This window comes from Sus scrofa, chromosome 13, assembly GCF_054392235.1.
Source record: "Sus scrofa isolate SSC_HxYL_T2T_F1_AM1 chromosome 13, Sscrofa_HxYL_maternal_Yorkshire_Landrace_v2.0, whole genome shotgun sequence".
Classification (NCBI taxonomy): domain Eukaryota; kingdom Metazoa; phylum Chordata; class Mammalia; order Artiodactyla; family Suidae; genus Sus; species Sus scrofa.
This window is the reverse complement of record NC_139395.1, coordinates 147706203-147733047: the sequence shown is the minus strand read 5'-3', so window position 1 is coordinate 147733047 and position 26845 is coordinate 147706203. Positions and strand designations below refer to the sequence as shown.

The 26845-nt window shown below is 34.6% G+C and overlaps 1 protein-coding gene across 50 annotated transcripts in view; it reads right to left on the bottom strand.

Moving 5' to 3' along the window:
• DLG1 (discs large MAGUK scaffold protein 1) overlaps positions 1 to 26845 on the bottom strand; it is a 264467-nt gene that overhangs the window by 108092 nt on the left and 129530 nt on the right. For all 50 annotated transcript variants that reach the window (XR_014824577.1, XR_014824579.1, XR_014824580.1 and 47 more), the window contains 6 exons: positions 16089 to 16142; positions 9707 to 9757; positions 6959 to 7083; positions 4876 to 5045; positions 3798 to 3934; positions 1473 to 1617 (listed from right to left, as the gene is read on the bottom strand). Coding sequence is in view for 46 of the 50 variants with exons in the window: in XM_021070093.2 (XP_020925752.1) it covers positions 1473 to 1617; positions 3798 to 3934; positions 4876 to 5045; positions 6959 to 7083; positions 9707 to 9757; positions 16089 to 16142 (682 nt within the window). In the remaining 4 variants the exon portion in view is untranslated. The remainder of the gene's footprint in view (positions 1 to 1472; positions 1618 to 3797; positions 3935 to 4875; positions 5046 to 6958; positions 7084 to 9706; positions 9758 to 16088; positions 16143 to 26845) is intronic.

Here is a 26845-nt window from a genome sequence, read left to right as displayed (position 1 = left end):
GTATGGATTTTGGCTAGACATCATTAAGGATGACAACACGAAAAATAGTATCAAGAAGGACAATGGGCCTGATTATTATTAAAAGATAATTCAGTTATACTTCAGTAATTAATGAATCTATGAGCAGATAAAGAAGACATTATTAGAGGACAGTATATACATTTCAAAATATAATTTGTATTTTGCTTATAATAATGACTGTAACGAACTTTGACATTTTAAAATGGGAAACACTGCAACTTACAACATCACAAACATCTCTAAAATTCTACAATTTAGGAGTTCCTGCTGTGGCACAGTGGGTTAAGAATTTGATTGCAGTGGCTTGGGTTGCTGCAGAGGCACAGGTTCAATCCCTGGCCCAGCACAGTGGGTTAAGGATCTAGGGTTGCTGTAGCTGTGGTGTAGGCCACAGCTACAGCATGGATTCAATCCCTGACCTGGGAACTTCCATATGCTGCAGGCGTAGATGAAAAAACATACAATTTAAATAAGGAAAACTTGGAAAAGTAGATTATAGAGCACATTTAAGATCTTTATTACACAAGGGTGCTTCTAATATCAACCCAACATAGCAAATAAAACCTTCATTTTTCAATCAATACAAACACATTAAAAAACATTTATTTATTTATTTGATTTTTAAGGCTGCACCTGTAGCATATGGAAGTTGCCAGTCTCGGGGGTGAATTGGAGCTGCAGCTGCCAGCCACAGCCACAGCAACACAGGATCTGAGCAGCATGTGCAACTTACACCACAGCTCACAGCAATGCTGCATCCTTAACCCACTGAGAGACCAGGGATTGAACCTGCATCCTCATGGATACTAGTCAGGTTTGTTATAGCTGAGCCACAAGGGGAACTCCAAAAAAATATCTCATCTCTTCATCTCTACTTGTACATTAAAAAAAGAAAATCAAATAGGAAACTCAAAACTCCCTAAATACCTTCATTATAATCCAATTCTAGGCAATACAATTGTACTGTGCACAAATATAGTTAGGCAATACATTAGAAACTTGAAGTACAAAGATAATACCTATGCTCATGCAGGTAAGAGTATAGAAAAGCCTAAGTTTTAGAACTATTTTAAGTTATTGTCAGCACTAGAATTACCTTGCTTGGTAAAATAATCAATTGATTGTTAAAGTATATTTCTGTTCTGTTTTAGAACAAAACAAGAATCTGCATTAGTTGCAAATACCTTTCGTGACTGTTACTTACATAAAATTTTGAGAATCAATGCCTTAAATGTTAAAAGAATTACTGCTAAAAGTAGTAAAGGTGAAAATGCTGCCCACTCTTATTATGAAGATTCAGACTTAAAACTGATTTTAAAAAACTATTAGGTTAAAATGTTTAATAGGTCTTTTAAAAACACTTGTGTAATATTTAAAATTTATATTGGGAAGCTTTCATTAAAATACATCACATCTAAGGAAATATGTTAGATTTAAGCAAACAGACTTACAGGTGGTGATATCAGGTGGTGCATAGCCATCATTCATATACATACTTGTGGGTTTTGCCACTTTCAAATAAACAAAATCAGATGTGTTCTTTAAGGCAGTTACTGCTTCTTCATGAGTAACTTCTTCCAAACATACACTGTTCACCTGAAAGAAAACCCAAAAGTTTTACTTATTCCTGCCCAATCTAAATGCCCTCTCCCCACTCCCCACCCCCTTACTGCCCAGGGTAGAATCTCCCATACAATACTGAAGAGGAGTGGTAGTTTGTGTTTTTCCAGGAATTCTTCCATTTCATATAAGTTATCTAATGTGTTGTATAGAGTTATTCTTAAATAAAAGTATTCTCTTATGTTCCCTCTTTCATTCCTATATTTAGAAATTTGAGTCATCTTTTTTGTAGGTCAGTCTAACTAAAGGTTTGTCAGCTTTGTTACCTTCTCAAAGACCCAAGTTTTGGTTTTTTTTTTTTTTTTTTTTTTTTGTCTTTTTGCCATTTCTTGGGCCGCTCCTGCGGCATATGGAGGTTCCCAGGCCAGGGGTCTAATCGGAGCTGCAGCCACCGGCCTACGCCAGAGCCACAGCAGCGCAGGATCCGAGCCGCGTCTGCGACCTACACAACATCTCACGGCAACGCCAGATCGTTAACCCACTGAGCAAGGGCAGGGATCGAACCTGCAACCTCATGGTTCCCAGTCAGATTTGTTAACCACTGCACCACCATGGGAACTCCGCCAAGTTTTGGTTTTGTTGATCTTCTCTATAGGCGTCCTATTTCCTATTTCGTTAATTCCTGCTCTAATCCTTCCTTTTGCTACTATGTTAGGTATAAAATGCTCTCCTTTCTGGTAAACATTTTTTTTTTTTTTTTGGAAAGAAATAAAACACCATAAATGTTCCTAGTATTTTAAGTCACAATGTTCTAAACAAATATTCATTTCAGCGTATTCTTCATTTCCCTAATTTATGACTTTATAGTCAACTGTAGGAGATTTTTTAATGTTTGGACAAAAATTTCTAAAGGTCATAGAACAATCCTCTTTTCCCACTGATTTTTAATATTTCTTTGCTGCATGGTCACTGTTACGTTCCCCTGCTACTGTGCACAGTGAAGACTGACTGCATTTTGAAATGTAGAGTTGTGGTATACTATTCTTTTGGTAGCCTACAATGAGACATTAATAACTGTGAGGCAAAGAGAGAATTAATAAATATCACACTTTAGAGCTATCTTCTTGGAAAGCTCACTCTTTTTATGTCCCTCTTGGAACCTGGCCCCTATCTTGTGAGAAGCCCAACTTAGCCATGTGGAAAGGCCATCACAGAATTAAATACCAGGCTAACAGCCCTAGCTGACCTCTTAGCTGACAGCCAATACCAACTTGTGCACTATATGTGAGCCAACTTGTAAGTGCATCCCTGACTTTAGTTGAGCCACCCCAGTAGACATTATGTGGGCTAAAGACAGACTTTCCTGGCCAAATGTTACCCAAACTATAGAAGTCTAAGCAGATAAATGATTGCTGTCCTAGCCACTAATTTTTGTGTTTTCTTAGGCATATTAAACGATCTTTAAAAAACAAGGGAATAAGAAACACAAGTTGTTGATATTCTAGTTCTTGGGTTGGCTAATGACTTTAGTGGTTTTTACTATATTATTTGTAAACTAACAAGTGAATAAATGAGGAAAGGCAAAAAGAAGGTCACACAATGAATGAAGGATGTTGTGTTATGAACCTAAGGATTATGCTCTTAACCCTTCAATTAAAAAAAGAGAAGGGGAGTTCCCATCGTGGTGCAGTGGTTAACGAATCCGACTAGGAACCATGAGGTTGCGGGTTCGGTCCCTGGCCTTGCTCAGTGGGTTAAGGATCCAGCGTTGCCGTGAGCTGTGGTGTAGGTTGCAGACGCGGCTCGGATCCTGCGTTGCTGTGGCTCTGGCGTAGGCTGGTGGCTACAGCTCCGATTGGACCCCTAGCCTGGGAACCTCCATATGCCGTGGGAGCAGCCCAAGAAACACCAAAAAAAAGACCAAAAAAAAAAAAAAAATATATATATATATACATATATATATATATATATAGGCTTTAAAAAAAATAAAAAAAGAGAAGGAAAAAAAAGGAATAAAAGGAGGGGGGAGCTGGAGATGAAATGGAAATGGCAAATAAAGATATTAAAGAGTAATTTTTCAGGTTTTCATTAAAGCAAGGCTGGTATTCACTCATTTAAATTATCACAAACATTTTCTAGCATGTGGAAATTCTAGAATCCGTCAAAAGAAAAAGACATCAAAATGATTTTTAAAACAGTGGATTTCTAATACTTACTGCTAAAAGTTTATCTCCAATCTGAAGTTTACCATCTTTATGTGCTGCACCTCCTTCAATTATTTTGGTTACATAGATGCTATTATCCCCAGGAATATGCTGATTTCCAACACCGCCAGCAATGCTGAACCCAAGACCTGTTTGGAAAAAACCAGTTTTAGGATTTTACCAAAAAATGTAAACTGAAGTCCAGAAAGAAATGACTGAAAACTACTGTTTGTGTTTTAAGTTAAAAATAAGTTTCTTTTCCTGCCTCAGGTTACCTCTTAAAGCCTCCTTAAAAATGCATTTGTTAGTTCAAAGAGATATTGTAAAAATTTTTCATTTTTGTTCCCATGATATTTGTGCTTCTTACTAACACTTTTAATACTTCTACTACAGATTAAAACAATTAAGAAAAAATTGGTGGTGGTGGGCAGAGCTAATAGCGTCAGAAATGTGGATGTTTTTGCTGTTTTTCAATATTCTATTAATTAATTTAAAATAAGGAATGTTAACCTATTTAAAAGCCTCCCTAACCTCAAGTTAAATAAAAGTGTTATTGTTTTAATAAAAATAAATAAATAAATAAATAAGGAATGTCAATAATTCATAAGTCCCATAGTTTCAATACCAGATAATGTAGCTCTCTATTCTTTTTTCCATGAAGGACAAATTATAACAAGTATTTCCATTTATCCTCAAACCCATCATATTTTCAAAATTTAGAAACTGTATCTTAACAGACCTCACTGCAGATATAACTATTAATGACACGCTCTTAAAATACTTTCTTTAGCTTGTGCATCTGTATTGGGTGTACTTTGCAGATGAATGATTTTAAGTTAATATCAACATTAACTTATATTGTATATGACTTCATTGTGTTTGACTTGTATATGACTTCAAAAGTAGTGTTTACCCAGAACTCTACTTAAGATAAAAATCATTAGAAATAACAGGGAAATTCTAAACATTCACTCAAGTTCTGTAGATTATAAGTATTTTTAATCTTAAAATGTGTGTCATAAATAAATTCATAGTTACACTTCACTTAGAGATATCTTAATAATTTGTCTTAGTTTGATTTATTTCATACCTTTAGGACCTTTAATGAGTTTTATTTCCATTATTTTTTCTGATACTGGTTTCCGTCTTTTTACATACAAGCGTACAATAGACCCCGCTTCTTTCAATGCTTCAACTGCTTTGCTATGTGTTACATCACGAACATCTACCTCATTTACTCGCAGTATACAGTCATTGACCCTAAGGAGAAGATGTTAAAATTAAAAATTAAATATTAAAATGTTAAGTATCAATTTTTCACTTTGCCACTTTTTCTTGTCATTTTCTTTCTTTCTTTCTTTCTTTTTTTTTTTGCTTTTTAGGGCCGCACCTGTGGCATATGGAGGTTCCCAGGCTAGGGGTCCAATCGGAGCTGTAGCCACCAGCCTACGCCACAGCCATAGCAACACAGGACCCGAGCCACATCTGTGACCTACACCACAGCTCACAGCAACGCCAGATCCTTAACCCACTGAGTGAGGCCAGGGATCGAACCCACAACCTCATGGTTCCTAGTCAGATTTGTTTCTACTGCGCCACGATGGGCACTCCATTCATTCTCATTTTTTAGAGAGAATTATTTACTAGAATAATTTATTAGAAGAAACTGCATGTTAAATTCCAATTTATCAAAACTCATATAAACAAACATTTCCTAAGGTCCAGCAAAAGAAATAGTGCAAATAACAGATTACTATGCAAAAATATTAAATAATAATCGCAGCTTTAAGTATGATTATGTATAGAAATTACAATACTTTAGAAAAATAATAAACATTTATTTAGCGCTAACCATGTGCCAGGAACTTCTTTTAATGTTTTAACTCTTACAACAAGCTCCAAGGTAAATGCTTATTTATATTCCTATTGTATAGATGAAGAAATCGAGGCACAAAGAGTTTAAATAACCTTCCCAAGGCTGCCCAGATCATGAGCAACAGAGCAGTGATTCTAAGATAAGAAAACTGAGGCTCAGACTGAATAACTAGCTTAAGGTCACTGAGATAGTAAGTGGCAAAACCGGGATTAAATTCACTGATTTACCCAAAAATAAACAGATCTCAGTTTCAACTACGTGGTATTTCACTAGAAAACAAAAAAGATGGTCATCTCAAATTGGGCAGGGAAGGGGAACAAAACATAATTAAAATATTTAAGTTGATCATGATAAACTTCAATGTCTAACTTCCTTTAGTGGAAAGAAATTCTACATTCAAAGACAATGATACTGTAGAGTTGGTACTATAGGTAAGTTCTCCAGCGAAAACAAATGGAACATATTAATTTTACAGAAGAGGCACAAATAAAAGCCCAATAACAGAATCACCAAGTAAACGTTTACATTTATATAAATAGCCAAATTATTAATTTTATATGTTAACTAACTTCACTAAAATACCACCTATCCTATCTAGTGAGAAGTAACATCTAGAAACTGAAGAGCTGCTTAAGGCACTAATAGCCTTAAAATAAGATACTGTTTTTAACAGACCATATAAAATTCTTAGTCCTAAAACATTAGGAAACTCACCACGAATAAAAAACAACAAAGGGAAGAGGAAAAGTGCCATAATCTATGGCCTAAGGAAACAATAAAGTATGCTAAAGATACCTTCTGAAATGGAACACTGAATTTCAGTAAGAGAACAATGTTACATTTATTAAGAAAATAAATTAATTTACTTGAACTTTGAATAATCTTTACTCTTTGTAGCCTGAGATACAAAGTCAGATATATATGATTTTCTGTATCCTAAATAAGTTTATACACGTTTCCCACCCAGAAAATAAATGGAAAGCATTTTGTGAATGTTTGTGAAAATACAACAAGAAATCTATGATTTCTATAAATTTGCTCACAAATACTTAAACCATTCAAATTTATTATTCAAAATGTTTAATTTCCAAGATAAAGTGAATTCCTAAATTAGAAAATTCCTAAAAGAGGGAAACAATGCTTAAGGCACAATTATCTCATTCATTTATTTGATATTTGAGCATCTACCTTATGTTAGTTATTACAACAGTGTTCTGTTGTATTTATTCACTGGTGTTTGCCTCAAGAAAAATCTACAAAGTGGATTTGGTATCACAACATAAAGTGCAAAACATACCGCAATCTTCCATCTTGGGCAGCTGCTCCCCCTGCAATAATTTTGGTAATGAAAATACTTGAGTCATCTCCAATGTGTGGGTTGTCTGTACCTCCTGCAATGCTGAAACCAAGCCCTGAATTTCCCTGGGGATAGGGGGTGAAAAAAATTGAGACTGAATAAGAATTATCATTATTAGTAGATCCTGTCATTATAGGACCTAAAAACTACACCAACACAGGGAACACCACACAAAGGCATATATATATATATATATAAACATATATATATTACACATATACACAATACATACATACATAATACATATATATATTAATGTTGATTCTAAATTAAGAACTATAAGAAAAGCTCCTTTTTCTCTATGTATTCAGATATTATTGAGTGGGCTGGGTGGGTTGAAGGCAGGTCCCTTGCCACCTGCATGCCTACAACCACCCTGAACATGAGGGTGGGGGTGAGATGCTTTGGGAGGGACTAGAGAGCCAGTACTCAAGTTCTTGAGTAGGTGAGGTTGAAGAACCTGTAACTGAATACTTTAGAGTCTGGTCTTCGATTCTTTCTTTAAAAGTATGTGCAATTTGTCCTTGCAGGGGTGTCACTATGATGTCTCTTTCTTTTAGGCTGTATCCTGCTTGTGTTCAATAAGGTATATTGCTGGTAAGATATACACATTGAAGTGATTCTTCTGCTGCTATTATTTCTGAGTATTATTTCTGGTTACTGAGTAACCAATGTATTATTTCAGTCTTTTTTTAAAAAGGGGATACTGAGAAGTACTTTTCTTTTGCTAAATTTGACATCAGCATATTTTAAAATGACTAAATTGTATCAGTTAAATAACATTCCATCATCTGACGTATTTAACCAAGACATCTGATGAACTAAACTAAAAGCTTTTTTTTTTTTTTTTTAAAATACTGGAAGTCCAACTGGAGAACTTAAAAGTTTTCTTGACAGCAAAGTCAACTTTGCCAAAGCAGCACTTCCTGTTTTATGTACTGGAGTACTGAATAATATTTTCATTGAAGAAAGGGTTCTACGCTATGAAAAGCACCCTTGATCTAAGCAAAGCTATTAAATATTTATTTTTGTAAGAATGTTCTAAATCTACCTTTCAGGCAGCTCAAATAAGTGGGTATATCTGGATCTGTTCCTTAACTGTCAGTATTAAATAGTTTAAATATTCATTCTATTATAACATGTCCTAAAATTCTATTTTAATAAAAACTGTTTTCAATATAAAATCTTTAAGAGTTACCGGAGTATCAGTATCAATAAATAGGTCATGTGGTGCTACCAAGTTAGGCATTCAAATTCTCCTTTTTATGTGCTTTTTAAAAACTGAGATATAATTACAAATGACTGTGTCAGTTTAAGGTATATAATATGGTGATTTAATATATTTATGCAGAACAATATGATTACCACTGTAGCTTTATTTAGCTAACATCTCTATGAGTTCACATAATTGCCATTTATTTTTTGTGGCGAGAAGATTTAAGAACTAGTCTCTTAGCAAATCGAAGTATGTAATACTGTATTGATGACTATATTCACTATGCTGTTCATCAGATCTCTAGAACTTATTCTAGTCCCACGTTGGTACCCTTTAACAACATCTCCTCAATCCCCAGTACTCAAGCTCTTTAATCAGTAGAAAAGACAATATATATAGTTCTGACTAAAGGAATTTAAAAGGTACTGGGAAAAGATGAATAAGATAAAAAATCAGGACTACATGTCAAGAGATCTCAATAAAGTTGAGAAAAAAACCAACAAGATGCAAATATTAATATGTGAACAATACAGTAATACTGTTTACTTGTAAAAGACCCTCTCAGGTCTATTTTTCACTCAGTCCATTATGGCTTCAAACATAAACAAATCTAATTATCTAGGATTTCAGTCTTAGCTATACAGACATTTAGTTACTTAGAAAATTTACTTATGGGGAGCACTTCATTTCCCCAAAATGCTGGTGGTGGCATTGCTAAAATATGGCATCAATTGAATGCAAATATTCTTAAGGGAAAAATCCAGAAAATTTACACATCTGAATTGTTCCTTTCAGTTATTTTCTGACTGGGGAATGCATGATAAAGTTTTTGATAATGTCTTTTCCATTAAATCTATGGTTATTATTTTGCTGGGAAAGAAAACTCATACAATGACCATGTTACTAGGACAGTAAATACTGACTTAAATATTTTATAGAATAAAAAACAAATAATAAAATTGAGGACTGAGAAAAATCTGAGAAGCTGTCAATACAGAGGGGTGTAAGGAGACATAATAACTAAATGAAATATGGTAATCTAGATGGGACCCTGAAAAACAGAAAAAGGCAGAAAATACAATAAAGTACAGACTTTATTTAATAATAACATCTCAATTTTCGTTCATTAGTTAAAACACATGTATTCTAGTAATGCCAGATGTCAGCAATAGGTTAAACTGAGTTCAGGGTAAATGGAAACTCCGTACAGCTTTTCTATAAATCAAAACTATGTTAAATAAAAAGTTTATTTTTTTTTTTTTAAAAAAGGGTTATCAAAGAAAAGTAACATATTCTGAAAATGCCATAGCAAATTTTATGATATATGAACTTCTTAAGGAAACTAATATCTTATGGTTCTGTTATTGAAAGATGACCTTTCTTAGATTCTATGTGAAAGAGCAGTATATTTAAAGTGCTCTTTAAAGCGACATATTTACGCATAAAAATTTAAGATAATTAATAGTTTTTACCCTTTCAAGTGTGATTTCTTCATATTCATAATCTGCATCAGTGCCATTAACCTAATGGGGGAAAAAGAAGTAGCAAAGAAATTTAGAGTATAAAATTAAAAATGGTAAGACATAATTTTTGCATAACTTCTTAATGAACCCTGTTAAATGTGATAGTAATCAAATAATATAGCTCTATTTTAATAATTTTAGGGAAGATTTTCAATGATGGAAGACTATACATGTGATTAATTAGTTGCCATTCATGGTGTCATGACCTTCAAATATAGAAAGAATACATTCAGCTTTTAATACCTGTTGAACTCCAACTCTCTTCTCTGCCTTGATCCACGCATCTAATCAGCTCACAATTCTTACTGATTTAAATACTTCATTTTTTCCCCTGAAAACCATTACCTCTTCATTTTCATTTGTATTACCTTGGCTTAAGCCTTTGTTAATGTCTTCTAGACTACTGAAAATGTAATCTACCCAGTCTCTTAGATTAGTATTCTCCATTGCTCGAATCATTCTAATGAGTTTTATATAGGTGGATCCTTATGGAGCCCATGTACAGTAACATACTTCCTCTAAAACTTACAGAAACTCTCATACAAGGCTCTGAATGAGCTGACCCCAATCTATCACTCAACTGCATTCTTATCATGTTTCTCACCTCTTCATTAAACTTAAATACCATCAAATTTTGAATGAGTTGCTCTTTTCTTTATAGATCCTGCAAGTTACCACCTCTGCATCTGTTGCTTTTTAATGCTTCCTCTGTTATAAATTTCAGTTACATATTTTATGTCCAAGTTTGATTCACCAAATTTTCGCTCACTTTATTACTCTCAATTAACAGGATAAAGTGAGATAAGTTGGGAACAAAATTAAAGACAGATTGATCTCGAACAAAATAATACATTACTGATAAAATATTTGGTTTTACCCCTAAACACAACAGATTTAGAATACTTCTTCAAAACTGTCATTGCTGGTACTTCCTAGGTTTTGAATTTAGTCCTATTAACAAAATTGTGTATAGAGTACAAGGGTGAAAACTGGAGAAGAAACTACAAATGGATTAGGGCCTAATTGCGAAAGGTCTTGAATGCTTTCCTGATGAATGAGAAATATTACTGAAAGTTTTTGAGCATCATGTAAGTTTTTAAAAATAGATTTTCCAGAGAAAGAACTGTGGTAGTATGGAACAGAAATGGAGAGAAAGTGGATAAAAGTAAACTGATATTGAAGTTATTGCCACAGTTTGGGTAAAAGGCAAAAATTCCAAAGAGATTCAAGAATAGGTAGTAACTCCTGAATACTAAAAAAAGGTAAATTTTAACATTAGTGGGGAAAAGAGTCCCATAAAGCCGTAACTAAGAACAACTACTCTATTATAAACCTGACCAAGAAAAAAAAAATCAGATTATATAACATATAGCAAAGTTGTATTCCACTGATCTAATCTGCTTTGGGACCAGAACTATGCTGCTTTAATTAAATGTTCTATAATAGTTTTATTATCTGTAGGAAAATTCCCCACAATTATTTCCCCCCCATTTTTATGGCTGCTCCTGTGGCATATCAAAGTTTTCAGGTTAGGGATCCAATCAGAGCTGCAGCTGCCAGCCTACGACACAGCAACACTCGATCTGACCTGCATCTGCAAACTAAGCCAAAGCTTACAGCAATGCTGGATCCTTAACCCACTGAGTGAGGCCAGGGATCGAACCCTCCTTCTCACAGAGACTGGTTGGATTCTTAACCCACTGAGCCACAATGGGAACTCTACCATATACTTTACTTTAAATTTTACTTGGCTATTCCTGAGTGTTTAACTTTTCTGTACCAACACTGTCCAAAAGAAGTTTCTGTGATGATGGAAGTTTAATATAATTTGACTTGTCTAATATAGGAGATACTAGCCAGACATGGTTGCTGAGTACATGAAATGCGACTGCATTAACAGAGAAACTATAGTTTAAATTTTATTGAATTTTAATCATTTTAAATTTAAACATCGACATGTGGCTAGTGCCTACTGCACTGGATGATGAAGCTCTAGATGAATCATTAAGTCCAACTCCATCCCCCCAAAACACACACACACACACCACACACACTCTTTTTCTCTCTTATCCTTCTGCCTCTCTTTCTTCTCTCCTTTCCCCACCCTTAAACACACACTCTCTTTTTTGGTGCTATGATTGGCACTATACCAAATTTACAGATTTATTTAGGAAAAATGATTATCTCTACTTTATCTTCCTGTTCAGTAACAAAATCTGCTCCATACTTACTCAGGTATTCTTTTATACCAACAATAAACTTTTAGAGTTTTCTTTTTTTGTCTTTTGTCTTAATTAGGGCCGTGCCTGTGGCATATGGAGGTTCCCAGGCTAGGGGGCTGAATCAGAGCTGTAGCTGCTGGCCTACACCACAGCCATAGCAACGTGGCATCCGAGCCGCTTCTGTGACCTACACCACAGCTCACGGCAATGCAGGATCCTTAACCCACTGAGCAAGGCCAGGGATCGAACCTGTCATCATGGATCCTAGTCAGGTTCGTTAACCACTAAGCCATGATGGGAACTCCGACTTTTAGAGTTTTCTTATGAAAAACTCTATACATATATTTCTTATTAAGCAGATTACTAGGCATTTCATATTTTGGTTGACAGAGTTAATGCACTCATAGTTTCCACTAGCTGTTGCTAGTATACTGGAATAGTATTCACTGTTTAATTTTTTTTTCGCTTTTTGCTTTTTAGGGTGGCACCTGCATTATATGGAAGTTCACAGGCTAGGGATCAAATCAGAGCTACAGCTGCCAGTCTATATCACAGCCATAGCAACGTGGGATCTGAGCCAAGTCGGTGACCTACACCACCGCTCATGGCAACGGCAGACCCTTGACCTACTGAGTGAGGCCAGGTATTGAACCCACATCTTCACAGATACTAGTTGGATTTGTTTCCACTGCTCTACAACGGGAACTCCCACTGTTTAAGTTGTATAAGCTATTTAAAAATTTTTTTTTTGCTTTAATTGTGGATAACATGCCATAAAGAAGCAGAGGAAAATTTATAATGCAGATATCCTCAGTCTCTTATTCCCAAAGATTAAATATGTCTAAGTATCCTCCGCTAATATAGACAAACAAAACATTCAGAACCTAATACACAGCAGGTAGAAGACTGTCCAAAGGAAAATAAAAAGAAGTCTAATTTACTATGTCCCTGTCATTTAGGTTCAATTCAGTAATACCTTTCTAACTATAGAGCAATATACTGAAATTCAAGAGTTTATCTATCAATATTCATATGATTCATAGTTCCTATTAATGCATAATCTCAGGCAATTAAAAACCGCAAAGTCTATACCATCATAAGGTAAGAAGATAAAAATAAAAATACATTGGGAAGAAAATGTTCTTCCTAATGAAAAATTAACATTACTAAATACAAAGTACAAAACATTCAAACAATTTAGTTAAAATTTTTTCCTATAGACATTCACGTCAATTTTAAAATATTGTAGTCATCAATTAAACTACATATGGAAAAACTGAAGATTTTAGTGTGTAAGAATGCTACTAAAGTAAAATTGAATGAATTTTCCTGACCTTCACTCTTTGTGGTCTGTCTTAAGGAAGAGGAACAGAGGAACAGATGGGAATTATTTCAATAAATTTCTTCATTTCTACCTCATTATTGGAACTAGTAAGAATTCTAGAATTTTTGCTTTCAATTTTGCCTTTCCTTAACATTTTACTATTTAGGAAAAGAAAAGGAATACAGAGAGAATCAAGCTCAATGCCAATGAAATTATAATACCAATTAATACTTAAAATTAGTATAATGCATCCTACTTAATGGTAAAAGACTAAATACTTTCTCCCAAGGATTAGGAACAAAATTAAGGGTGTTTGCTCTTGTGATTTCTAACACATTTTAATGGAGGTTCCAGTCAGAGCAATGAGGCAAATAAGCATCCTGAATGGAAAGGAAGAAGTAAAACTGTCTGTTTGCAGATGACATAATCTTTGCAAAGTTTTAAAATTTTTATTTTAAAAAATTTGTTTTTAGGGCCACACCTGTGGCATATGGAAGTTCCAGGCTAGAGGCTGAACCAGAGCTGCAACTGCTGGTCCATGCCTAGGCACAGCAACGTAGGATCTGAGCTGTTTCTGTGACCTGCACCACAGCTCATGGCAATGCTGGATACTTAACCCACTGAGCGAGGCCAGGGATTGAACCTGCATCCTTATGTATATCAGTTGGGTTCATTACCCACTGAGCCACAACAAGAACTCCAGATGGCATAATCTTATGTAGAGAATCCAAAGGAATCTACAAAAGACCCATTAGAGCTAATAAATGAGTTTAGGAACATTGTAGGATAGAAGAACAATACCTCCAAAACTATTATATTCCCATATACCAGCAATGAAGTTCAAAAAAAAAAAAAAATTTCATTTATTTATTTATTTTAATTTTTTTGTCTTTTTGTCTTTTTAGGACCACACAGGTAGCATATGGAGGTTCTCAGGCTAGGGGTCTAATCAGAGCTGTAGCCGCTGGCCTATGCCAGAGCTACAGCAATGTCAGATCTGAGCTGCGTCTGTGACCTACAGCACAGCTCACGGCAACGCTGGATCCTTAACCCACTGAGCAAGGCCAGGGATCGAACCCACAACCTCACGGTTCCTAGTCGGATCTGTTTCCACTGCGCCACGACAGGAACTCCAATACAATTCTATTTATAATAGCATTAAAAGAATAAAATACTTTATAAAACATTAACAAAATTAAAGACAGAAATGAATGGGAAGACAGTCTGTGTTAATGGATTAAAAAATATAGTATTAATAAAATGACAATAATCCCCAGATATTTATATGCTAATATTTACCACAGCTTTATTCACAACAGCCAAAAGGTGGAAAAGACCAAAGAGCCCATCATCAAGAGAAGGATGAATAAACAAAATGTGGTACATATATATAAAATGAAAAATAATTCAGCCATAAAAAGGAATAAAGTTCTGAAAGATGCTACAACATAGACGAACCTTGAAAACATTACAGTAAGTGAAAGAAGCCAGACACAAAAGGCCACATCCTGTATGATTCTATTTCATACTGTATGAACAGTCTAGAAAAGACAAAGTCATCATGACAGAAAGTAGATGAGTGGTTTCCAGGAGCTGAGATGAGCACAGAATGGGGAGTGAATGCTAATGGGTACAGGGTTTCCTTACAAGGTGATGGAAATATACTGGAATTTCAAAGTGCTAGTGATGGCACAATGTTGTAAATAAACTATAACCACTGAATTGTATGTATCCTTCTTAGAAGGTAAAGTATTTTTAGAATAATATGTCATACAAACTTGAAATTATGTAACTTTTATTCCAAGTTTGCTGCTTGTATACTAATCCTGCTTTTAATTAGTTTACATTTTCCTAAAATGCATGTGTATTTACTTTCTTAATTGATATTATTTTCTGTTAGTTCTTATACATTAACCTTTCGGTTGAAAGGGTTTTAAAATAAAAATATTTAATCACTGACTCTGACTTTAAGCAAAACATAAGTCAATAAAAAGAACAAGTGAGGAAGAAAATTCTGCTTATGTAATATCTATCAGTGTGGAAGGTGACAATGAAAAGAGTATTTTGGGGTTGTAGTAAGTATTGTTATTTGAAGTTTTCAAAAATCTCCCAATTTGATATACCTAAATAAATACAAACAGAACATAAAGCTAAATAAAATGTTTTAATATAAAGACTGAAATCAACTACAATTCAAAAACAGTAGAAAAAGATTTTTTCAGTCCATTAAATTATGCACTATTTGATATTTTAAAAGTGCACAAGCACAACTACTTAAACACCTCCAAAGATATTTTACTTTGGGATGAAAAATATTAGATTCTGCTGTTTTAGCTATTTATCTTTAAGGGAAAGAAGGCTTTTTAACAAAGTAAGTTTAGAGAGAAGTACTAATCAATTTAAAGTTACAAAGTTATAACTAATTATTTTAATAAACCTGGTCACTAAAAATCCAGTCACTCAATTAGACTTCAAAACTGACTTTGAATATGTGGCTTTCTGTAAATGACCACTGGTCAGAGACACCTCTAATGAAAGTTACTCATTTTAATTTAAAAATAAAACCATAAATTTTTATTTCAACATTTCTGCTCTATAAAAGTATGGAGAAAAATATCAAAAAAGGACAGTATGGATTCATTTACTTTAACAATTACAGCTCAGTGATAAAACATAGTAAGTACAATGTATTAGAGAAAAATAATGCTGTGATTTTTGTATCTGTATCAAAACTTGAACAAGAAAAACAAAAAATTATTTAAATGTGAGGAGGAATGCAACTTACATAAGTTGATGTTTCCAAGCTATCTGTATTGACGAGTACTGGAGGAGGATTTGCCTTAAAGAGAGAATTGTAAATATGTTAGGGTTAACAGGAAAATGGATACAATATATAGTAATGTCCACAAATGTTAGAAGCATAGGAAAGATTTGCAATATCTTAAATTATAATTTTATATGAATTTTTCATACAGTAAACAATGTATCCAATTCCTAGAAGCAATGGAAAGAATTAGGAATGGGTAGTTAAGCTAAATTTGCTTTTAAGAAATAAGTTATTATTTCTGCTAAAACAGACACAATTTTTTTGAGATTTGCAAAGAAGTTCACCAGCCTTTCAAAAATTCCATAAATATTCACTAGTATAACAAAAAGTCTTCCCAAATTACTTAGAAATCATTTGCTTTCTAGTCTCAAGGATCCCATTAAGATTCCAATCACGGAGTTCCTGTTGTGCCTCAGAAGTAGTGAACTGCCTAGTATCCATGGGGACATGGGTTCCACCCCTATAATGGAAAATAATCTTCATAAACATATGTAACTGAATCACTTTGCTGTATACCTGGAACAATAAAAAACCCTGAAAAAAACAATAAACAACCAAAATATAAACATGACATTAACTACTTGATGTGCAGCCCCCCTTGGAACATAATGGTCTAATTTCGAATGATTCAGTGAAAACCAAACCTAGCTGGTAAAAGTACTACTTATGAGACTGCTATTTAAGCAAAGTTAGTCAACTTACAGATATCTGAGATTTTACGAACATTCAAAATTATTCATTTCCCAATGATCTACTGAGATCCCTCAAATTCATAATATTTTAATTCACAAAAAAATGAATGGTACAACTTCATCTTATTTTGCTTAAACAATTACAGAGAAGGGCAAGAAAGAACAAGACTACTTAAAGTTACAAAAAGTTACATTCTTAAAAATTACGGCAAGAAAACCATTTGGTTCCCTCTGCTCATTTATTACAAAAAATATAGTGGAAAAAGCTGGATTTTACCAAAATCTACTTTACACCAAAATTATCACAATACTAGCTGCTCATAATCATTGTATAAAAGTAATCTTTTGATTCTAGTCAAATAAAAGTCTATCTGATGTTGAAATACACACAAAGTGATAAAAAGTTAAATTTACTTCAAAAATAAAACAATGACAATGAGCGATTAGGAGGGCTATGGATCATACAAGAGTACATGAGCTGCGGACTGCTATAGCTGAGTGATGAATATACATCCATCAAAGTTCACCTTATATTTGAGCATTTTTAAAATTTTTTCATAAATGAAAGCAAAACAATTACATTGAGTGAAGTCCTTAGTTTGTAAGAGGTTAATAACTAAAACAGTTGTGAAATATTATAGGTTGGGGTTGCTATTAAGACATTAGCATTTATATCATAAAATTAATTTCAATTTTAAAGTTCATTTCTGAATAAAGAATAATACAGACTAGTAAAAAAAAATTGTAATATTGACTTCATGAACATGACTAGATAATAAATCCTTTGTACAATAAAGATATTTGTAGATGTATCTTAGAATTAATATGAGTGAATGATCACACTTGAAGGGATATAATGGGAACAAAGGACTTGAAATTGACCAAAATCCAGGAATGTTCACGCTGAGAATTGAAGAAGAATTTCAATCAAAACCAATGTCAGGATAAAACAACCTAGCAATTTGAAAAAGACGTATCACAAAATACAGTCTAAAACAAGAGCCTTTAAAAAAGAAAAAAAAAAAAAAAAAAAAAAAAGGAGTTCCTGTCATGGTTCAGTGGTTAACAAACTCGACTAGTATCCATGAGGACTTGGGGTGGATCCCTGGCCTCACTCATGGGTTAAGGATCTGGCACTGCTGTGAGCTATGGTGTAGGCTGCAGACACGGCTTGGATCTACAGCTCCAATTTGACCCCTAGGCTGGGAACCTCCATATGCCATGGGTGTGGCCATAAAAAGACACAAGACCGAAAAAAAAAAAAAAAAAAAAAAAAAAAAAAAAAAAACCATCAACAAAAAAATACCTATATAAATGAAGCTCAACAGGCATGATTTGATGGCCTCAAGTTTAACCACCTAAAATGATAAAAATATTTAAAACTCTGTTAGCAGGTACAGAATTAAAATATTTACTTTGGAATATGTTATACCTTTACTTACTAACTTGATATTTTCTAAACACAGAAATGGCATCAGACAAAGTAAGCATTCTATTCCCCTCAAATCTGGAGATGGTGGGACTAGGGAAGCCCAATGGGCTTGGAGGGTATGATACTGGGCTCAGAAAGGCACAATATCCTAGCAACAAAGCTAAAGAGCAACTTCTGAAGGAAGTGATACAGAAAAATTTGGCCATGGAATCTGCTGTTTTCAGATAGCTGAACTAATTAGAGTGCACTGAAATAAAAACAAAAACAAAATCCAACATGTCTTAGGTAAAAGGGGTAACAGAACAGGTAATGTGTAATTATCAGCTTTGCTTAGGGAGGAAATCACACAATAGCAACCAGGCTTGAGAAAAATCCTTCAAGTTATTTCAAATGAAGAAAAATCCTCTGTACCTCACTTTAGTGACACTTCGCAAAAGACATGTTCTAGATGTCTCTCTCTCTCTACCTCACTCTACCTTGCAGTGAGTGAATATACAAATAAATCATAAGTGTTACTGAAACTTATTTTCTCCCTCTGAGCCAGGCTGGGGCCTGGGGCTTAGGACCCTTTGCCGCAGTGCTTGCACCTGGACAAACATCTCTTCAAACAACAAAATACAAAAAAACTATATGGGACTAAAAATAACTGTGCGCATGCACGGTTGGGGCAAATTATGTACAATAAGATAAAAAGACTGAAAAAACCCAACTGCGACTTCTGAAGAACTGGGAGCAAAAACAGGGTACCTGGAGAAAAAGCAGGATACTGTGCATGCTCCCCGTACACACCACCACCAAAAGGGTGGGCAAGCTACCTCAGCTACTCTTCAGGCCTGACCCCTGGACCTGCCCCTACCCTCATCTCGGGTAAGGAACCAGCTAGCTCCCCTCCTCAGAGAATGAGCAAGGGAACCTGTTACCTGCTTCCTCTCCCTTCCCTCAACCTCCCAACTTCTGCTTCCTTCAGAGGTCCAAATAAAGCCTTGTCTGAATTTCTTGTTTCGTCTCTTACCAATTTTTACTGATTAAGAAAGGTCAGGAACCCTGGGCAGTAACACATCTAAAAGAGAGCAAAACATGCCTTTACCTGAGGATCGTGTGAGGACCCAGTAAAGTAGTATAAAAGAAAATATGTTGTAAACAGCAGAAACCTATGCTAATATATCATTCTTTACTAAACTATATATACCACTGTGTATGTTTCAACTAGGACAGTGATGAGGTCCTGTTACTCATTTAGAAGTGGGGGTGGTTAGTAAAAGGGCATGGATAGACCAGAAAGAGAAACTAACTTATGAAACATAATTTTGTATTAATAAGACTTATGAAACATAATTTTGCATTAATAAGACTTAAGAAACATAATTTTGCTCAACCAACTTTTACTACTTTTTTTGCTGATAAGGGGCCTCAAAGGGTCTTGCTGCTGTTAACACACTGCAGCATCCTTATACGATTTCAGAAGGCAATACTGCATTTTAAAAATCTGTGTTAAAATACTTCTAAGATCCAGTTATTTAAAAACAGGTCAAAATTATGAGTTCAGAAAGGGCTTTTAAGATATACACTCTCCTTCCTAGCATTTATCAAAGTTTCATTAAGTTACTGGTTTAATGTCTCTCTCTTTCTCTCCTACTAAATTATAAACAAGTGTTTTTCAAATGCAGAACTCACAAACTCCAAAGAGTACATCTTGGATTCTAATTTGAGACACATTGCATTAAAAGTTAATTGCTATCACTTAGGTGATCACTCTAAGTTAAAGTGATTGTAAAAACAAATAGGGTGAATTCTAGGAAGATGGCAAAATAAGAAGCCCCACAAATTTGTCTCTCCACCTGATAACAACTGCACAGGCAGAAATACAATTTCCAGTCTCATATAATTATTTTGGAATTCTGTAGTCTACTGAAGGATTACAACTTCCAGGGGAAGTATTTGATGGCAAACTATAGTTAATCCACTCAATTTCAATTCTTACCACAGTAGCAGCTACCCAACTCTCATCATTTATAGACAGAGCAGCTGGCACAAGCCTGTGTGGGTAAAAAAAGATCCTTGCCCTCCACATAGAATCTGAGCTCTGATTGCGGCTTCTAATCATGGAGGTGCAAAGAGACAGTGGCTACTGTTGCTGACACCCCCCCGCCCCCCGAGAGATGATGTAAATCTCTCCCATTCTGGCTACAATGACTTCCAGGAGATTTAAAGGGCAGACAACTCTTCCCACAATTTCATTTCTCTCTTTTTCCTCTTGTGAGAGCCAGACACTGAAGATTAGACTATTCAAAACAACCAAATATATGAGAGAAATTAGAAAGTCACTGTGGGGAGTTTCCATTGTGGCTCAGCATTAACAAACCTGACTAGTATCCATGAGGACACAGGTTTGATCCATGGCCTTGCTCAGTGGGTTAAGGATCCAATGTGGCCATGAGCTGTGATATACGTTCACAGATGTGGCTCAGGTCTGGGGTTGCTGTGACTGGTGGTATAGGCTGGCAGCTGCAGCTCTGATTCAACCCCTAGCCTGGGAACTTCCATAAGCCACAGGTTTGCCCTCCCCCTCCCCACCCCCCACCAAAAGAAAGTCACTATGTATGCCTAGGGAAGGTGTAGGCATAGGAAAAAAACCAAGAATACCTTAAGATTATACTATAGGCTGAATTTCAATACAGAGATAGCCTACAGCAATTGAAACACCAAAAAAAAAAAAAATTAAAAATAAAAATAAATAAATAAATAAATAAATAAATACAAACAAAAACTCCAGGAAACCCTAGGAAAGGGGAGAGAATCTGATTTCTAGAGAAATCAAAAGATACAAATGTCCATTTTTTTTTTTTTTTGTCTTTTGTCTTCTTAGGGCCACACCTACAACATATGGAGGTTCCCAGGCTAGGGATCCAATCAGAGCTATTGTCGCCAGCCTACGCCACAGCCACAGCAACACGGGATCTGAGTTGTGTCTGTGACCTACACCATAGCTCACAGCAATGCCAGATCCTTAACCCACTGAGCAAGGCCAGGGATTGAACCCACGTACTCATAGGTATTAGTCAGGTTAGTTAACCACTGAGCCACGGTGGACACTCCTCAAACGTCCAATTTTCGAACAAACAAACAAACAAAATACAAGACATTCAAAGAAACAGAAAAATATGGTCCATTCAAAGGAAAGAGATGAAAAAAGGAAACAATCTCTGAAACAGAGCTGGTGGCATATCTATTAAGCAAATAATATAAAACAACAAAGAACTAAAAGTCAAAGTGGACAAAACCAAGACAATGATGTATGAACAAAATGGAAAAAAACAATAAAAGATAGAAAACCTAAAGAGTAACAAAAAGAAATTCTGGACCTGAAAAGTACCCTAAATGAAATAAAAATTCACTAGAGTTATTCAAAGGCATATTTGAGCAGGCAGAAGAATTGTGAACTTGAAGATAGAACAATATTAAGTCTGAGAACAGAAAGAAAAGACTGAAGAAAAGTGATCAGAATTTAAGACACCTGTGGGCTATCATTAAGTAGACCAACATACAAATTACGGGAGTCCAAGAAAAAGAAGATAGAGATCAAGGGGCAGAGAGAATATCTAGAATATCTGGAGAAATAATGGCTAAAACATTCCCAAATCTGATGAAAGACATAAATATAAACGTCCAAGAAGTGCAACAAACTCAAGGTAGGATGAACTCAAAGAGATTCACACTTAGACACATTATAATCAAATTGGTGAAAGACAAAGAGAAAATTTTGAAAGCAGCAAGAAAAAGTGACTGGATATACAATGGCCCATCAATAAGATTAACTATATATTTCTCATCAAAAACTCTGTTGGGGAGTTCCCATCATGGCTCAGTGGTTAACGAATCTGACTAGGAACCATGAGGTTGCGGGTTCAATCCCTGGCATTGCTCAGTGGGTTAAGGATCCAATATGGCCGTGAGCTGTGATGTAGGTTGCAGACGTGGCTCGGATCCCGCGTTGCTGTGGCTCTGGTGTAGGCCTGCAGCTGTAGCTCCGATTAGACCCCTAGCCTGGGAACCTCCATATGATGCAGAAGCAGCCCTAGAAATGGCAAAAAGACAAAAAAACCAACCAACCAAACAAAAAACAAACTCTGCTGGGTTAGTAGATTCAAAGTGCTAAAGACAAAAACAAAAACACGGCCAATCAAGAACCCTGTATTTGGCAAAAATATCTTTCAAATACGAGGGAGAAATTAAGATATTTGCAGATAAACAAAGCTGAAGGAGACCATTACCAAAATACTGACTCCAAGAAATGCCAAAGGGGATCCTGCAGGTTGAAATGAAAGGACACAAGACAGTAACCCAAGGTGTTTGAAGACATGAAGATTTTGGTAAGGATAAGTACAAAAACACTCTTATTATTGTAATAGTGATTTGGAACATCCCTTTTTGTTATCTACATGGTAAGAGACTAATATTTTTAAAATTATATTTTAAAAATTAGTCTAAAAGCTAATTGTTAGTACGGAAGTAAAATCAGCATTAATAAATAACTAAAATTATTTGTCCAAAAGCTAATATCAACTTGTATTTCTACATCTGTCTTCTAAATAATTAAAAAGATGTATTTAAAAATTGTTAGTTTATGTTTTTGTACAAATAATGCATAAAGTTGTAATTTTTTGATATCAGCAACTGAAAGGAGTGGGGACTGAACTGTTAAAAATAGAATTTTTATATTTTATTGAAGTTAAGCTGGTATAAATTCAAATTAAGGTGTTATATCTTTGGGATGTTAAATGTAATCTTCATGGTAAGCACAAAGAAAATAGTTCAAGGATGTATAGAAAGGGAAATGGGAAAGGAATTTAAACATTTCACTACAACACACACACACACACACACACACACAAAACAAAAAAATCAGACAGTAATGCAGGAAATAAAGGACAAAAAAAAACCCCTACAAAGAATACAGAAAACAAATAGCAAAATGACAGAAGCTCTCCTTCTCAATATTACTTTAAATGTAAATGTATTAAACTAATTAATCAAAACAAAGAATTGGTAGAATGGATAAAAGCACATGACCCAACTTCATGCTGTCTACAAGAGACTCCCTTGAGATCCAAAGACACAAACAGGTTGAAAGTGAAAGGACAGAAAAAGATACTCCATGCAAACAGTAACCAAAAGACAGCAGGAATGACTATACTAATATTAGACAAAACAACTTAAAGTTACAAGATCCAAAGAAGGACATTACACATTAATAAAAGATTCAGTAGAGTAAAAAGATATAACAATTATAAACATTTATGTACCTAATGATGGACCATTGAAAACTATGAAACACTAACTGAGAGAATTAAAGAGAGTAGTTTTATAATAATGGATGGAGATTTCAATGCCCCACTCAAAATAATACGTAAAATAATCAGACAAAAGATAAATAAGGAAATAGAGGACTTAAACAACACAGTAAACCAAGTAGACCTAACAGACATATTTAGAATACTCTGCTCAATAACTATAGGATACATTCTTCTCAACGGCACTTGGGTAATTTTCCAGAACAGACCACATGTTGGGCCACCAATGAAGTCTCAACGGACTTACAAAGAGAGTCATCATACAAAGCATCTTTTGTGGCCAAAGCAGAATGAAGATTATAAGCTACAGCAGAAGCTAAACTAGAAAATTCATCAAGTTGTGGAAGTTAAACAACACACTCAACCAATGAATCAAACAAGAAATTGCAAAGGAAACTGGAAAAGATTTAAGAGATGAATGAAAATGAAAACCCAACATACCAAAACTTATGAGACACAGCAAAAGCAGTGCTAAGGGGGAAGTTTACAACTACAAATACTTAACTTGAAAAACAAGAACGATCTGATCTCAACAACCTAACTTTACAAGCTAAGGAACTAGAAAATGAGGAACAAATTATATCCAAAGTTAGTACAGGGAAATTAGAGCAGAGATAAATAGAGAATAGAAAAATAACGGAGAAAATGAATGAGACCAAGAGTTGTTTTTTTGAAAATATTAACAAATTGACAAATTTGTAGTTAGAAGGACCAAGAGAAAAAGAGATAAGACCATTACTAAAATTAGAAATGAAAGTGAGGACATTATTACTAATTCTGCAGAAATAAAAAGGATTATGAGAGTATTACAGCAAATGTAAGCCAACAAACTGGATATAACCTACACAAAATGGACAAACTCCTACCAAAATTGAACTGTGAAGAAATACAAAATTTAAATCTACTTATAAATTGAATCAGTAATCAAAAACCTCCTGATAAAAAAATTCCTTGGGATCCAATGGCTTTCCTGGTGAATTCTACCAAACATCTGAAGAACTAACGTCAGTTTTTCTCAAACTCTGCCCAAAAATTAAAGAGGAAGGTACAATCCCTAACTCATCCTATGAGGCTAGCATTACTCTCATACTAAAGTCAAAAGCAAGGACACTATAAAAAACTGCAAACCAATATCCCTTATGAATATTGATGCAAAAAATCTCAAAAAAATACTAGCAAACTGAATTCAGTAGCATATTAAGAGGATTATACACTGTGACCAAACGGGATTTATTCCTGGAATGCAAGGATTATTCAATATGAAAACTGATCAATCATCAACAGAATGAAGGGAAAAAAAAAAACCCAATATGATCATCTCAATCGATGCAGGAGGTATTTGATAATAATCAATGCTCTTTCATGATAAAAACTTTTAACAAACTAAGAATATAAGAAAGCCACTACAGCATAATAAAAGTCATATATGGAAAACCTATAGCAAACATTGTACTTTCACGGTGAAAGACTGAAAGTTTTCGTCTAAGATCCTAAACAAGTCAAGCAGGCTCTGCTTTCACCACTTCTTTCCAACACAGTATTGAAAGTCATAGTCAATTAGGCAAATAAGAAAAATAAATGACATTCAAATTAGAAAGAAGGAAAATTATCTACTTGCAGATAATGTGATCATAGATGTAGAATACCCTAAAGATACCACACAAAAACCTACTAGAACTAATAAACTTAGCAAGGTAGCAGGATAGAAACAACACACAAAAATCAGCTGCATTCCTATACACAAACAATGTAGAATGTAAATTACTAATTCCATGTATAACAGCAGCATCAAAAAGAATAAAATAATGAGGAACAACCTTACCCAACAAAGTGAAACACTTGTGCAATGAAAACTGTAACACTACTAAAAGAATTAAAGACAACAGAAATAAATGGAAACACATCCTATGTTCATTGATTGGAGGACTTAATACTTTTAGGATGTCAATACTGCACAACTCAATTTACAGACTTCATCTAATCCCCCATCAGAATCTGAATGATTTTTTTTTTGCAGAAAAAGAAAAACTCATTCTAAAATTCATATGGAATCTCAAGGGATCTGAACAGACAAAATAATCTTGAAAAGCACAAAACTGGAAGACTCAGGCTTCTCCTTTCAAAACTTACTACAAAGCTATAGTAGTCAAAACAGTTTGGTACTGGCATAAAGACAGACATATACCAATGGAATCAAATAGAGAATTCAGAAATAAACCGTCACATATACAGTCAAATTATTTTCAACAAGGGTGTTAAGACCATTTAATATGGAGAAGATAGTCTTTTCTACCAAATGGTGGTGAGAAAAGTGGATATCCAAATACAAAAGAAAGAAGCTGCTACACCTCTACCTAAGACATCACACACAAATTAATTTAAAATGGATCCATGACCTAAATAAAATAAGTAGGATTATAAAACTCTAAGAAGAAAACAGAGGGTAAAAGCTTGATGACACTACATTTGGCAATGATGCATTGGATGTAACACCAAATGCACAGGCAAAAAAATATATGGACAATTTGGACTTCCTAAAAACTAAATTTCTTGTGCATTAAATGACACTATCCAGAGAGTAAAAAAGGCAACACATAGAATGAGACAAAATACTTGCAAATCACATATCTGATAAGAGATATTAGACTATATAAAGAACTCCAAAAATTCAGTAACAAAAAACTACCAACCCAATTAAAAAATGTGTAAAAGGGTAAAAATGGGTAAAGGACTTCAATAGACACTTCTCCAAACGTCAACATTTATCCAAAAGGTATATAAATGGCCAATAAGCATATGAAGAGATATTCAACATCACTAATCATTAGGGGACTGCAAATCAAAGCTACTACAAGATATCACCTCATACCTATCAGGCTGGCTATTATCATAAAAACAAAATATAAGGAGTATTGCTGAGGATGTGAAGAAACTGGAACTACTGTGTACTGTTGGTGGGAATACACCACTGTGGAAAATAGCACGGTTCCCCTAAAAATTAAAATACTATATGATTCAGTAATTCCACTTTCAGGTATACACGCAAAAGAATTGAAAACCGGGTCTTAAGGAGCTATCTGTACGCCTCTGTTTACAGCAGCATTATTCACAATGGCTAAAATGTGGAAGCAACTCAGATTGCTCATCGACATGCTACAGCATGAGTTAAGCTTAAGGACGTTATGCTAAGTAAAAGCTACCCACGAAAAGACAAATACTGTTACCATTCCACTTTTATGA